This window comes from Heloderma suspectum, chromosome 2, assembly GCF_057233095.1.
Source record: "Heloderma suspectum isolate Gila_16-S chromosome 2, 16-S_ref, whole genome shotgun sequence".
Lineage (NCBI taxonomy): Eukaryota > Metazoa > Chordata > Lepidosauria > Squamata > Helodermatidae > Heloderma > Heloderma suspectum.
Window position 1 is genome coordinate 182,318,314 of NC_139459.1, and position 13,086 is coordinate 182,331,399.

Genomic DNA, 13,086 nt, shown 5'->3' on the forward strand with positions numbered 1-13,086 from the left:
TGAAGAACCAGGGCTAGGCCACTGGAAGTCTTGCTTTCTTGCCAGCCTCACAACTCTTTAAGGTTTCATCAGACATCGCCGAAACTATACTGCTGAAATGAAGAAAGCTTGGGGTAACCAGGGGAGGCGGAGGGCTGTGTGCTCCATTCAGTTCTAATATTCAAATGCTTGGGCTCAGAATTCTTAAATCCTAAGTGTATATGTCTTTCGCACCAGGCTCCTGTGGGTGGATCTCAGGGTTCTACTAAAAAACAAAACAAAATAGATCCCTAATGCCTGAAGTCTCCCCACCCTTGCCCAAGACCATTTAAGCCAGGAGGACTCAACAAGGCTTAGCCCTGGGACCTATTTTTAATGCCAAGTCAGGCTTGGAGATGGGGGGTGGGAAGTAATTAAAGTCCCAGTAAGTATACACTGAGCACCTTAATACCAAGGGCTGGTACACACACGCCACAAATGTGAATTGCTGGGTTCGTGCTGACATTTCCCCATGCAATTCACAGCCTGCGGCCATTTCAATTATCACAGCAGCTCAGGGAAAACACCCTTGAGCAACTCCACACATGTCTGGGATTTGGGGAAGGAGGGGGCTTTGCAGATCCGTGTGCAATTCCCAGGCAGGCTTGTGCCCTAGCTCCGCTATTCAAGCACACCACACACACACGCACACCACCTCCACCCCAAAGGAGGAAAGGGGCAGGCAAGTAGGCACCTTGTCATCAGGGGTATTCTTCTCTGCCTTCTGTCCTTCTGGATTCCCTGGATGCCCAAAAAGAAAAAAGAGACAGGCAGCATTCAGAGGGGGTGGGGCAGACAAGGAAAGAGCAGAACTCAGACAGTTGCTTCTCCCCTCCCCGCCGGCCCATGCCACCAGCCTGAGGCATTGAAAATAAAATTCCCCCAACAACAGCCCTTTTCCATGGTTTTGTTCTTTGTGCCTAAAAATGAAGAATCCATATAGCTAATCTCTTCAGTCCATTTTGATGCTTTGACCATGCTCATCCTTATGTTCCACGTTACAGCAGTAACGCGTTTGTCTGTGCGCTGTGTTCATTTTGTTCACCTCATCTTTTTCATTTCATTTCTCCTATAGTTAAAGACCAGTACAAGGGATAGACAGCAACTGTCAGCAGCTGTCAACCACAATGACAGCAGTACCAACAGCAGTTAAAGGGAGGGGAGGCGGGAAATACAATGACCACGTTGGTCCTTGCTGCTTCTTGGCACTGTCCTGTTCTTGTTTAGATGCGTAAAACATTAGAACCCACTTAGACCAGTCCTCCTCTTCCCGCAGTGTGGCCAGGTGTTTGATCTTCCCACACTTCCTGGTAACTCAGGCACACCTATGTAGACCAGTCATTTTTCACGAAGTGACAGGGCGATCAAGATGGCCTCCAGCACCACGCACTTTGCCAGAGGGGATGGTCTTTCCGGGCTGGGGTGGAGAACCAGATTGGCTCTGAGGGCTGGATGACATCCAAGGGTGGACCCCTCCCTCCTGAAGCCCTGCCCCCTGACATCATCTGGCCTCCCTTCCCTGTTTCCATACACAGAGAGGCACAGAATGATCGCTTCATGCCTCTCCTGCATGGAGAAAGGGCCAGCCTGTTTGTGTCCTGGAGAACGGGACTCCCTTCTTCATGCGGAGAGAGGCTGACCCTTTCTCAGTGCACAGACAGGCAAGAGCAATTGCTCCATCCCTGCCTCTCCACAGAGAAAGGGACTCAGCTGGCTTCTCTCCTCCCTCATCCTCTCCAAGACAAGGAAGGAGTGAAGCTGACTCAGTTCACTCCTCAAGGCAGCGGCCGAGTCCTAAGATGGCTTCTCTCCCCCATCCCTTTCCCTAATTGGGGAAGACAAGGGAGGAACCAATCCCGCTGAGCCGCAGCCTCAAGGAGCACTCCTTGAGGCCATGGCACAGTCACTCTCCGGTCCCTCCCGCTTCTTGGAGGGGGCGGAGCCTTGCCTGAGGCCTCTGCGGGCCAGATGGGGCCACGAGATGGGCCAAATACAACCTGCAGGCCAGAGGTTTTTACTCCCTGTTTTAGGAGAAGTAAACTACAACCACATAATTGTCACCCTCCCAAAGTACCGGAGGGCGTTTGCCCTCGCATGTTTTAATGTGAGACCCTCAGCCCTCTTGGATGGGGGATTCAGCGGGATACCTTATTCCAACAGACTATGTCCTCGTGGCTCAGAAGAAACTGTAATTTTTATTAAGACCTCCATGATGAGTTAATTAACTCATTAATCTCTTTGTATCCAGGAAGATCATCTGAATACTATGTCCTTTTTCTTCTTTTTGATACAAAAGAGTCTGTTACAAAAATTGCAGCTAAATACTTGCTGAGAGCAATGAGGACACTGTCTAAAATATTATCGAACTAGTCTACACTTTCTGCTTGTGTTCTGTTTTATTGTTTCTTTGGTCTTTAACTATTGTATAAATAGAAATATTTGATTTATGTTTTGGGATTTTATTTCTGTAAGTCAAGCTATGGCCTTGTATTTTATCCACCCATGTCTATTGTTGTATAGGTCTTACTGGCTGGATTCACATGACACGACAACCCATCATGGGTGACAAGCCATGGTGGGTTGTTGTGGCATCCCAACCCAGATTGATTCCCACAGGGTGGCTTGTGCATGGGCAACAAGCCACTCTAACAACCCATAGCTTGTTCTTGGGGTTGTTTAACCCATGATGGGTTGGAGTGTCATCTGAACCCGGACATGCCAACCCACCATGGGTTGCAGCACTGGGCAGCGAGCTGCTTGACAAGAGCAGCAGAATCCCCTGCCACTCTTCCCAAGCATGGCCACAATCTCTCTTTGACACTGAGACTCTTTTTCACAGAGGTCTACATGCTGCCACCCCTTTCCCTCAGGTCTGCACTAACTGTGGCAACTTTTGTCAGCTCCTTTGATAGCTAAGATGAAAGGGTGTGAAAAGGGGGGTGGCTTGTTTGTTTCTACAAATATGACATGCTGGGGGCTTGGGCAAGTGGGGATTTGAAACAGGGCACCCCCAAAGGCCATACATCCCCAATGTTCATCCATGCCCTGACCATTCGAAGCAGGGTATCCCCAGTGGTCATGCCCTGACCATCCCCCATGTTCAGGGCATTCCCAGTGGTCGGCACTCCTTTTCCCCACCTGCCAACTCTAAAAGGCTGTAAAATCAGCCTATATACAGTGTCTTCTTGTAGGTTACCTTGCATGTTTGACAGCATGTTTACACTGTAAACTGCATGTATATACAGTACAGTGTCTTCTTGTAGGTTACCTTGCATGTTTGACAGCTGAAACATATAAGGTACTGGACAAGGCAAGCATATCTCTTTGGGACAGCCGGAGCTGTGCACTTGCACAACTGCGAAAATGCAACAACCACATCGTCATCATCATCGGACATTTGTGCACATTAGTGGAGCTGGAAAAAACATAAAACTATTTTTCGGCCCCATTTTGCACAAAGAAAATATTTCTTTATTTTTTTTAAGGCTCCAGCCACGATCAGGGTCACAACCGGAGAAGGTATGGGGGACTTGGCAGCAGACAACATGGGTTCTGCCATCAAGTCCCCTGGGATACTGGGCAGAGCTGGCTGAAGGGCCAAGGGGGAATGAGCAGGGAAACAACCCACAATGAGAAAAGTTACGCAGACCACTAAAACCCCACCCACTGACCAAAGGAAATCTTACTGTGGCTCCCATCACCACCAGATCAGCTTCTGAAATGTCACCATGCATAGACTTTCAAACCTACCTTCAGTGCCCAGTACCCACAGCCACTCTTTGTGATCACTCAACACTCATAGGCCACTTGCATCCATTAGTCCAGTGCCGCTAGGAGACATAACCAGATTATGCAACTCCTGGGCTAGTGGAAAATGTGTCCCTACAAGGTGCCGAACACTATCCCCAAAATAGATTCAGCACCATGGATAGCTCCTTTGGAGTTCTGGGTGGCTCTGACTGAAACCCCAAATGGATTTACAGCCCCACCAAAATCGGAGCCACTAGCCACCACTGACTCCAGGAACACGCACCGCATTTGCACAGTCATGTGACATATCGCAGGAATCAGGATGCTCTGCCCAATGACGGCTGACAAGGGTTTTACTACCCCTTGGTAGACCTTATCTGCAGCTTATCCCAGTGGTTATGGCTGTGTCGGAAGGCCCAGGAAACAAAATCTGGCACAAGTAAGTTCCAAAAGGGTTGGGAAGAAAGCCACCTTCCATATTAGCCAACATTGTCCCCAAAGTCCAGTTGGGGCTGTTTCTCGCAGTATGTTTTTCAGAAGGAAGAGGGCTCCTATCAGTCACTCCCATGAAGTCAGACGTCTGCTAAACATGCTGTTTGCATGACTTCACCGATAATTCGACAAATCAGACAAGAAGCAATAGCAAGGGCTGCATGTGCTGTGTTGTAATTAAAATTCTGTAGGAAGGTAACACAAATTCTGCACCAAAAAAAAAAAGCTGGATATTTCAATATTGGCACATATTTACTTATTTTGCATAACTTATTCTGCTGGTAGTCATGGGGTAAGGCAGGGGTGGGCAACTTGTGGCCCTCCAGATGTTTTGGCCTACCACTCCCATGATCCCTCAGCATTGGCTATGCTGGCTCGGGAGCTTAGGACAGAACATCTGGAGGGACACACGTTGTCTACCCCTAGGGTAAGGATACGCAATAGTTTTAACAAAAGGCTACTTGGGAACTGGCTTGGAGTTTTGAGAAAATCATTAATAATTGCCTTGTGTTAAAACTATTGTGTATGCACAGATGTTGTCATTGGGTATCACTCATTTGGTACAGTGCAGTTGAAAGGTTTGATCTGTAGTGAACCATTCCCCACCCCCACCTCTTTACTGCTTCTGCCTCTTGTATAATTAGTCTACATGAGTTTGACATCTGATGAGCGGATGTTTGGATTGCAGACCTTTCTTGGAGCAGATTGTTAACTTACCTCCCTCAGGTTTGCCACCTTCTTGCTTAGGGACCTCTGTTTCCTCCTCCATCATAGCAGCCAACGGCTAGAAAGCAGGAAAGGAAATATGTCAGAAGGTGTATATAGCACATCCTTTGTTGCCGATTGCAATGACGCATCCTCAGCCACATAAATAGGGCTGTAGGACACAGGTTCCTGGCACTGAGGGACTCTGGGAAACAGAATGGAGTCAAGGGGCAAGCACAGCAGGGACTTCTGGGTAACATGACACTAGGAAAGCCCCCAGGAGATTCTGGTTGATGTTTATACATCATCCTGCATAGCAGCATGAAAACTGTGTAGCACAAGTACTAGTTACATAAATGGAGCCTACCATGGCATACACCTTCCTTTCTTCCTGTGAAGAGGAAATTCTCAATCTGTCAGTAGTTGCTGTGGGACTCCAGAGAGGGATTTGGGGAAGTAGGGTTGCCGATTCCCAACCTACCTCAAGGTGCTACATCCTTTAGTCTTCTATGGTTGGGAAGAAGTGGTTAGGTATCGTCTCCCCTGCTGCAGTAGTCAGAGTCGCCCACCTGCCCCATCTGCCGTCTGAGGCTGGAACTATACATTAAATGGGTGGTTGCCACTGATAACAGCAGCCATATGCTTAATCCCTCCTTCCCCTTTCTCACAGCCCTACTTCATAGCATTGCGCATTTCTCCACCCTGCAGCAGCTGCAACCAATGCAATGGGATGTGGGCAGGGAAACACATAAACCTGACATCATCAGGACACAAGGAAGCTGTCCTAGACATTATGGTTGGGGTGGGGGAACTAAACCACACCCTTGCTGTTCTGGCAGTCACTATGCATTTCATGTAACATGCCATTCCAATCAGAGAAAGGCACTATGCAAAGAAAGAGCGAGCACTCTGAACGGTGCAGCCTTCCACTGCAGTATGGAATCAGGGACTGGAAACATGGGGAGGGTGCAAAAGACAGAAACGTTCGATACTGTACATTGCATTAACCCTTTAAGGATGGGGAACCTGCGGCCCTCTAAATGTTTCTGGACTTCAACTCCTATCATTCCCAGCCAGCATGATGAATGGCCAGGGACCAGCAACACCCTTGCTTTACAACTAGCTGACTCCTAATCCCACCACTCCAACTTGACGGGTCTTGCCCTGGCTGTCAGTGAAGGAGGATGCTGTGGCTATGAGATGACAGATCCACCACCTTCTCATGTTAGGACATTTCCCCACACCAGCTCCCTTACGTTCTTTTTGTCATCCTGCCCTTTCTTGCGCTCTTTGTTTGCCATGACAACACCCGTCCGCAGGGTCTCAAACACGGGGTCGCTTCTGTTCGCTGTGGAATGAGACCAAAACCAAAAAAATTGCTGTTTGCCATAATGGAAGATGTCCACCATGCAAGGGGCGGAGGCACGGGACTCATTACTTACCACCAGCACGCTGTTGGGCACTGTACAATGGAGAGCTGTAAGCACGCCGGAAACCTGGGGGCTGCAGGGCGAAGACGAGTATTATGCACAGGCAAGGGTGTAGCAAAGAAGGGGCAAAACCCGTCCCTCTCCAACACTGGGGGGGGGGGCTTCCAACAGCATCAGCACCCATCTGTGAAGAATATCCCTACCCCCAGCTCAGATATCCATGCTGTAAAAATAGGGCTCGGCCGAAAAGCAAGGAGGTCATTCTTTGCCAATTTTCCCATCGAATGCAGAAAGAACGCTGCCTTTTGGTGACTGGTGGTAGTGGTGGTGAGTACTATGAATGGAGTGCAAAACTGTTTGCCTAGAGCAGGAGTGGGCAACATGTGGCCCTCCAGATGTTTTGGCCTACAACTCCCATGATTTCACACCATTGGTTATGCTGGCTAGGGCTGACGGGAGTTCTAGGCCAAAACATCTGGAAGCTGCCCACCCCTGGCCTAGAGGCACAGAGCTTCTGAGATACAGTGATTATAGTGCCCTCCCCTCTCAAATAAGACAAGTACTAATGGCAGGTCGCAAGGGGGCGGCACTGGGATTCAGTAACAGCTGTTTGCAGGAAGGGGGCTGTTCTTCAGTGCATCGCTAAGGAGAGACAATGTCCAAAAACAAGGCTGCTTCTGTGCCATGACCCCTGCCCTTTTCACTGGCCTGCTTAGGGGAGAGCCTGATTGGATGGGCTCATCCACACAACCTGTTCAGGAAGCCCTAACTATATCTCAGCTATGTTTGCCCTCACTTATGTCATCACTTTCACTATGTGATCCCTGGTTGGCAGAGATCATTCAAGGAAGGCGAGATCACAGGGGAAACGGGCACCAAAGCAGACGCAGCCCTGGAAAATGACGACTGCGAACTGCCAACAGTACTGAAAAAAGTAAATGTAAGTATTTTTGGGAGGACTATTTTGGTCCTCGCCAAAGCATGTCCAAAATGTTCACAGTAGAACATTCAGTGCAACACTTTTGAAAAACAACATATCACCATCTGCATAGGACTTTAATAATATGCAAAAATGCTTTATAAATCTTGATCTTGCTCACCCACAAAACTCCTCTGAGTTGGGTTGCTGTTCCCATTTTGCAGATGGTGAACTGAAGCCAAGGAACAACTTGCCCAAGGCTATGCACTGAATCCAAGATAAGAAAAGGATTTGAATCAGGTCTTTTAAAGTCAAAGGGTTGTATCCAACGTTAGTCCTACTTAGAAGAGACCCACTGAAATGAATGGGACTTAAGTTAATCATGTCCATATAGGAAACCTGATGCAATCCACATGTAGGTTACAATGTGGAATGCACAATCCTCATTTGTTTGTTTGTGCTCTGTCTAAATATGGGCGTATGCTTGCTGCTGGCAAGCTGTGGCTTGCCAGCACATAAGCAGTGAAATGCACACATTTGCAAGACTCACCCATGGTGACTGATGTTCAGGTTGCGCATTATTTTCTACATTAAGCTCTTCTCATGTAGGAAAAACCTCACACACAAAGTGGCCCTTAGATCTGGGGGACCTGGGTATAGCTCCTTGCAGTACTAGGGATCCCATGGTGGGGTTAGGCAAACTACTAGCTCTTCAGTTCCTACCGTTCAGATATTTGTTAAATGCACATCAGCCTTGGGAGAAACCAACAGGGTGGACACAGCATGGAGTAAGAACTGGGACCCAAGCGCGGGCTCCGAGGTCAGTTCCCGAAAAACGAAAAATCCTATGGCCGTCTAGCCGCTGTCTATCAACCATAGGATTGGACCCTAAATCTAGTTTTCTCATCCATGGTCAAATGGTCTTCTACACTATGATTAAGGTATTGATGGCCCTAGAACAAAATTAAATGGTTTCTATACATTTTCAAAAAGGACTTTTGCAATATCCCCTGCTCCAGCCATTTTGTCTAAAAAGTTAATCTCAATGATATCCCGGATCCACATATCTGATGACAATACACAAAAATGTTCCCATTTCAGCTAAATTTATTCTAGCTGCCAGCACTAGGCTACCCAGTAATACGTAGTATCTTGATCACACAGTTTCTGCTATGTTCCCTATTACAGCAATCAGAGAGATTCCCCTGTTCTCACATTAGCCTGCCTCTGCGGGAAGATCTCATCCTGCTCCCTATGCCTCAACATTTTCCACTCTTCAAGTTATAAGGCTAACGTGATCCAGACTCATAGTCCAGGCCCGCAGCACAACGTATCATGTTAGGCAGGGCAAGTAGCACAGAGCGGAAACTTTGCGTTTGGGGCCAGCAAGGGGCACTTACAATCTTGCCAAAGCAGCGTTGAAATTCCACATAGCTTTGACAGTGATGATGGATGTGGGTTTTGCAATTCTTGCATCTCAGGCCATATTTGTTGTTGACTAAAGCAGAAAGAGAGGCAATCAGTTGGTGGCAACATGGGCCAAGGCGACCTCCCTCCCCCCGAAAACTCCCCCCACTTCTAGGGACCAAACTACAGGTGACAGCATCAGACTCATGTCTTTCAAGGTAGGTCTGTCTCAATCACACTGAAAGCAGGCAGTGCCAGCCCTAGGTTTTGGAGGGCTTCTGGTCAAGACACCCTCAGTGGCCCCCTTCCCTCAGTGAGTCTCCCTTCTCACCACCATTGTCCCTGGCTGCTTTTGCTCCTCCGCCTCTTTCTCTGCACTACTCCCACTTGCTGGCTTGACAGGCAGGGAGCCAGGGAGCAAGCAGGCCATGGCCTCTGCTGCTCCTCCTCACCACCACTGCTGTTGTCTGTGTCAGAATGAGAGGACACTGAACAAACAGGTTGCAGTGGTGAAGAGGAGGAGCAACTCCAGGAGGCTCTTGTCAGTGGGCCCTGCTGGGGTGTGGGCCCCCGGCAGGTGTCCAGCCGTGCCTACCCTTGACATTGACCCTAACTATTCATCTTTTGTCATTTGGAATCTGCCTGTCTAGTCATTACTTTGGACACTTGGTAATCTAAATTCTCTCTGTCTCTCTTTTTAAAAAGCAAGTTTCTAGGCCACATGGTTATGGAGACACCTTTGAAATATGGAACCTTGCAGTGTTCAGGACGAGAGATTGAGCTCTGGGCCAGAACAAGAGGCAGGCGAACAAGCGGGCTGCAGTGGTGAAGAGGGGGAGCAACTCCAGGGGGCTCTGGTCAGCGGGCCCCTGCTGAGGTGTGGGCCCTCAGCAGGTGCCCAACCATGCCTACCCTTGATGTAGACCCTGAAAACCGGGGATGGGAGATGCCTTTTAAAAGCGTAAAAGGGGACATCTCCTCTCCCTAGCTTTCCCTTGCAGGCCACTTATCTCCCAGCTGGACTCACTTCAGTATCAGAGCCAAACTGGGGAGGAAATGGCCGCAGGAACTGGGTCACATCACATGCTCAGCAGCACTCTCTGAATGTCTTCAGCACTTGCAATCTCTCTGTCAGGAGTTCCAGGGGCTGCTGTATTGTTGGGGACCTTCAAGCTCTGTGTGCAACTGCCCCCCGTGGTGAACTGGGGGAATTGCAGTTTGGAACAGGGAGGTATTCTCAGACTTCGGGCTAGCCCCACTCAGCCAGGCTGGCTATTGGGCACTCCGGGGCCAGAGGGGCTATAGAAGGTGGCTTGTTTAGGTCAGGGCCGAGCATGAGCAATGCGGTCTTCCTAGGTGTGATATATTTCTGTGTGTCCTTTGGCTCCAACACTCTGGCTCTCCCAGTTCACCTCTGACAGCCAACTACGGCTCAGCCTTGACACGCATCCCGTTTCCATGTTACACGTGGGCTGTTTGCTTTTGGTGGAGGGAGGCCTGCGTTTAAAGACATGGCATTGGCTCCCTCACATGGAGTTTGTCCCCTGAGCTCACCAGCTTGTGCGTTCAAGCATTCTGGCACCTATAGCTGACTGCCTCTGAGCTTCCTTTGTAAAAGGTGCCAACTAGAGACCTCTCTTTAAAATGGACCAAAGGATCACTCACACAGCCTGAACGTGTGCAGAGTGCTCCCGTTCCTCTTAAAGGTACCTTTCTTTTAATGTGAGATGGATGGAAATAGCAGTGAAAATGTCAAACACGGTTGGTTGGTTGGTTGGTTGGTTGGTTGGTTGGTTTGCTTGTTGGCCTGGCTTTAAGTCCTCCTTTTCTGGCAAGTGCAGGAGGAGGAAACTTTGGCCAAGCTAGTAAAGTTTTGGGCAGTGGGCAAGGGCAATCCTTTCCTCTCCACTATTGGTGGAAGGCAGGCATCACTCTGGGCAACAATTGTGCCAGAAGGATGGATCAGGGAGTGAACCATTTCCCATACCTCATGAATATCACAGGCCCTCACCTCATGAGAGAACTGTTTGACTCACCCCCTTTCCAGACCTAGGTACGCGTGTAATGATATGTGGGGGAGAAGAACACAGATAGATCATGCTGCCTATTCACCCCACCTCAGCCCTTTCAAAGTTGGGAGGGAAATACGACGATTAACTTCATTCTCCCCCTCCCTGCTACATTACAGATTTTGGGGGAGAGCCACAACTTATTGAGAAAGAGAACTGCTGTGGCCAGCCATTTGCTTTCTCAGCTTTAAAATGGCTGCTTCTACACAAGAGAGGTAGAGGTGTGTGTGTGTAAGAGTGAGTGAGTGTATGCGCATGTGTGTGAGAGTGCGTGTGTCGCTGTGTGTGAGAAAGCATGTGTGAGAGTGAGCATGTCTGTGTGTGAGAGAGACAGCATGTGAGAGGTGTGTGTGTGAGAGAGAATGTGTGTGAGCATGCATGCATGTGTGTGTGTGAAAGAGAGAGAGACCACCCCAGTCAACATTTAGCCCATAACCTCTCCATCTTACTGCCTTACTCTGTCCCTAAAATCCATGCCTTCCCAATGCCAGACCTCCCCTCAAACCCTTCCCCATCTCCCTTCACAACCTCCCCCTTTACCACATAAGCTTAACTACTGTCTTAGGGGCAGGGCTCGTGTGCCTTTAACAGGTGCATGTCGTATAGAAATTCAGCAGTGAAACTCCCCTCAGCACAGAGATGCAGTGACAGGAAAAGCTACACCTGTTGGATCTCTGCCTGCTATGCCATTGTTAAAGGCTCAGGAACTCTGAGAAAAGGAGGAGAAAGCAACCTTCTGACCACCGTTATCCCCCTTGCAGCTCGCCCCCCTCAGGCAACACTCACGGACAATCATGCGGGCACAGACATCACAAAACTTGGGCTTTTTGAAGTAATGATCCTTGAACTTGTGAGGTTTGTCGTTGACTGGTCTTTCCGGCTCCGGAGGTGGTTCGGGCTCGTCTTCCTCCTCCTCTTCCTCCTCATAGATGTAGTAGATGGGTCCCCCCGAGGGGCTGACCAGCTCCCCATTGGCTTGTGGTTCTTCTGGGACAGGCTCTTCCTTGGGCTTGCGTTGGAAAAGCTGCTTTAGCCGCTGCAGCTGAGGATCCAGGGTGGGGTGGGTGGGGGCAGGGCAGGATGGGGGGGTTACAATCAGCACTTTCGAGATGCCAACAGGGAACCCTAGCAACCAGTGCCATTGGCATGCAAACGCCCAGCTTGTCCATGGCTAGCTCAAAAAGGAGGCAAAGTAATGGAGGAGGAACACCCAAGGGAGCCACAGGGCTTCTGAAGCAAAAACCAGGGAAGAGAACCCCAGATTCCTGCCTGCCAAATCTGTGTCTTCCCAAACACAAACCAATGTCCAATGTACATACAGAAGCAGTGCTGTGGCAGCCATGCAGCTCCATGGAAGCCCTACCACAGAGCTCACTGTTCGTGTGCAGTGGCTTTTTCACCACACCACCAAAAAGAAAAGAAGCTGTTGGTTTGCAGTGGTGAAAGCAGCCAGGTCCGGCTGTTTAGCCACAGCACAAGATCAGCTTGCACTATGGAGCGATCTCCTTACACTGGCATTCAAGCAGGACTAGCAACCAAATGAAGATTTGTTTATTTTCTTTAGTTGATTAGTCACCTGCCTTTTAACCAACTAATTGGTTAATAATAATTACTCGACAAAGCATTTATATAATTTCAAGTATAGGGTAAAATCCAACCGACGTCCTACTTAGAGTAAACCCATTGAAATGAATGGAACTTAAGTTAGTCATGACTAACTTGCATCCCATTCATTTCAATGGGTCTGCTGTAAGTAGGACATCGGTTGGATTTTACCCATAATCTCAGCCATCATTTTAACAACCCTGGAGGATAGGTCAGCATTATTATGCCCATATTGCAGATTTTGGAGGAGGGGGACGATGCAGATAGATTTGAACCGGGGGCTTCCTGAGAAAGAAAATTTCTTAGCAGGTACACTCTCTTGAACTGATTCATCAATCAGATTTAAAGCCCATGTGCCTATGACCAAAACTCACTTGCTCCCCGCCCTTTTTTGAAGGACGTATTTAACGTATGGTTTGACAAAGCTACCACTCATTGTTCGAAGGAAAAGTTATCTAATATTTTATTTTCATCTCCCATTAAAGCAACACACTAGAATCAAGATAGCCCCAAAAAACAAATGTGGGGGGCTGTAGGGGTGCACCATAGCAGGGGTCATGCCTAAGGATGCGAGCAGGCACAGCTTCACTCAGACGGGGTGGGCAGAATGTGTCCCACTCTGACAGTTGCGTAACTTTATATTTGTCTGTTTGTTTATTACATTTATAACCCACCTTTTTTCCTCCTTAAG

General features: G+C 48.7%; 1 protein-coding gene across 1 annotated transcript in view; it reads right to left on the reverse strand.

Annotated features, from left to right (window-relative positions):
• Positions 1 to 13,086, reverse strand: part of STAC3 (SH3 and cysteine rich domain 3) — a 38,457-nt gene that overhangs the window by 12,858 nt on the left and 12,513 nt on the right. The window contains exons 3-8 of the mRNA XM_084832271.1: positions 11,577 to 11,832; positions 8,715 to 8,812; positions 6,408 to 6,468; positions 6,222 to 6,313; positions 4,978 to 5,044; positions 713 to 759 (exon numbers count right to left, since the gene is read on the reverse strand). Coding sequence (XP_084688397.1) covers positions 713 to 759; positions 4,978 to 5,044; positions 6,222 to 6,313; positions 6,408 to 6,468; positions 8,715 to 8,812; positions 11,577 to 11,832 — 621 coding nt within the window. The remainder of the gene's footprint in view (positions 1 to 712; positions 760 to 4,977; positions 5,045 to 6,221; positions 6,314 to 6,407; positions 6,469 to 8,714; positions 8,813 to 11,576; positions 11,833 to 13,086) is intronic.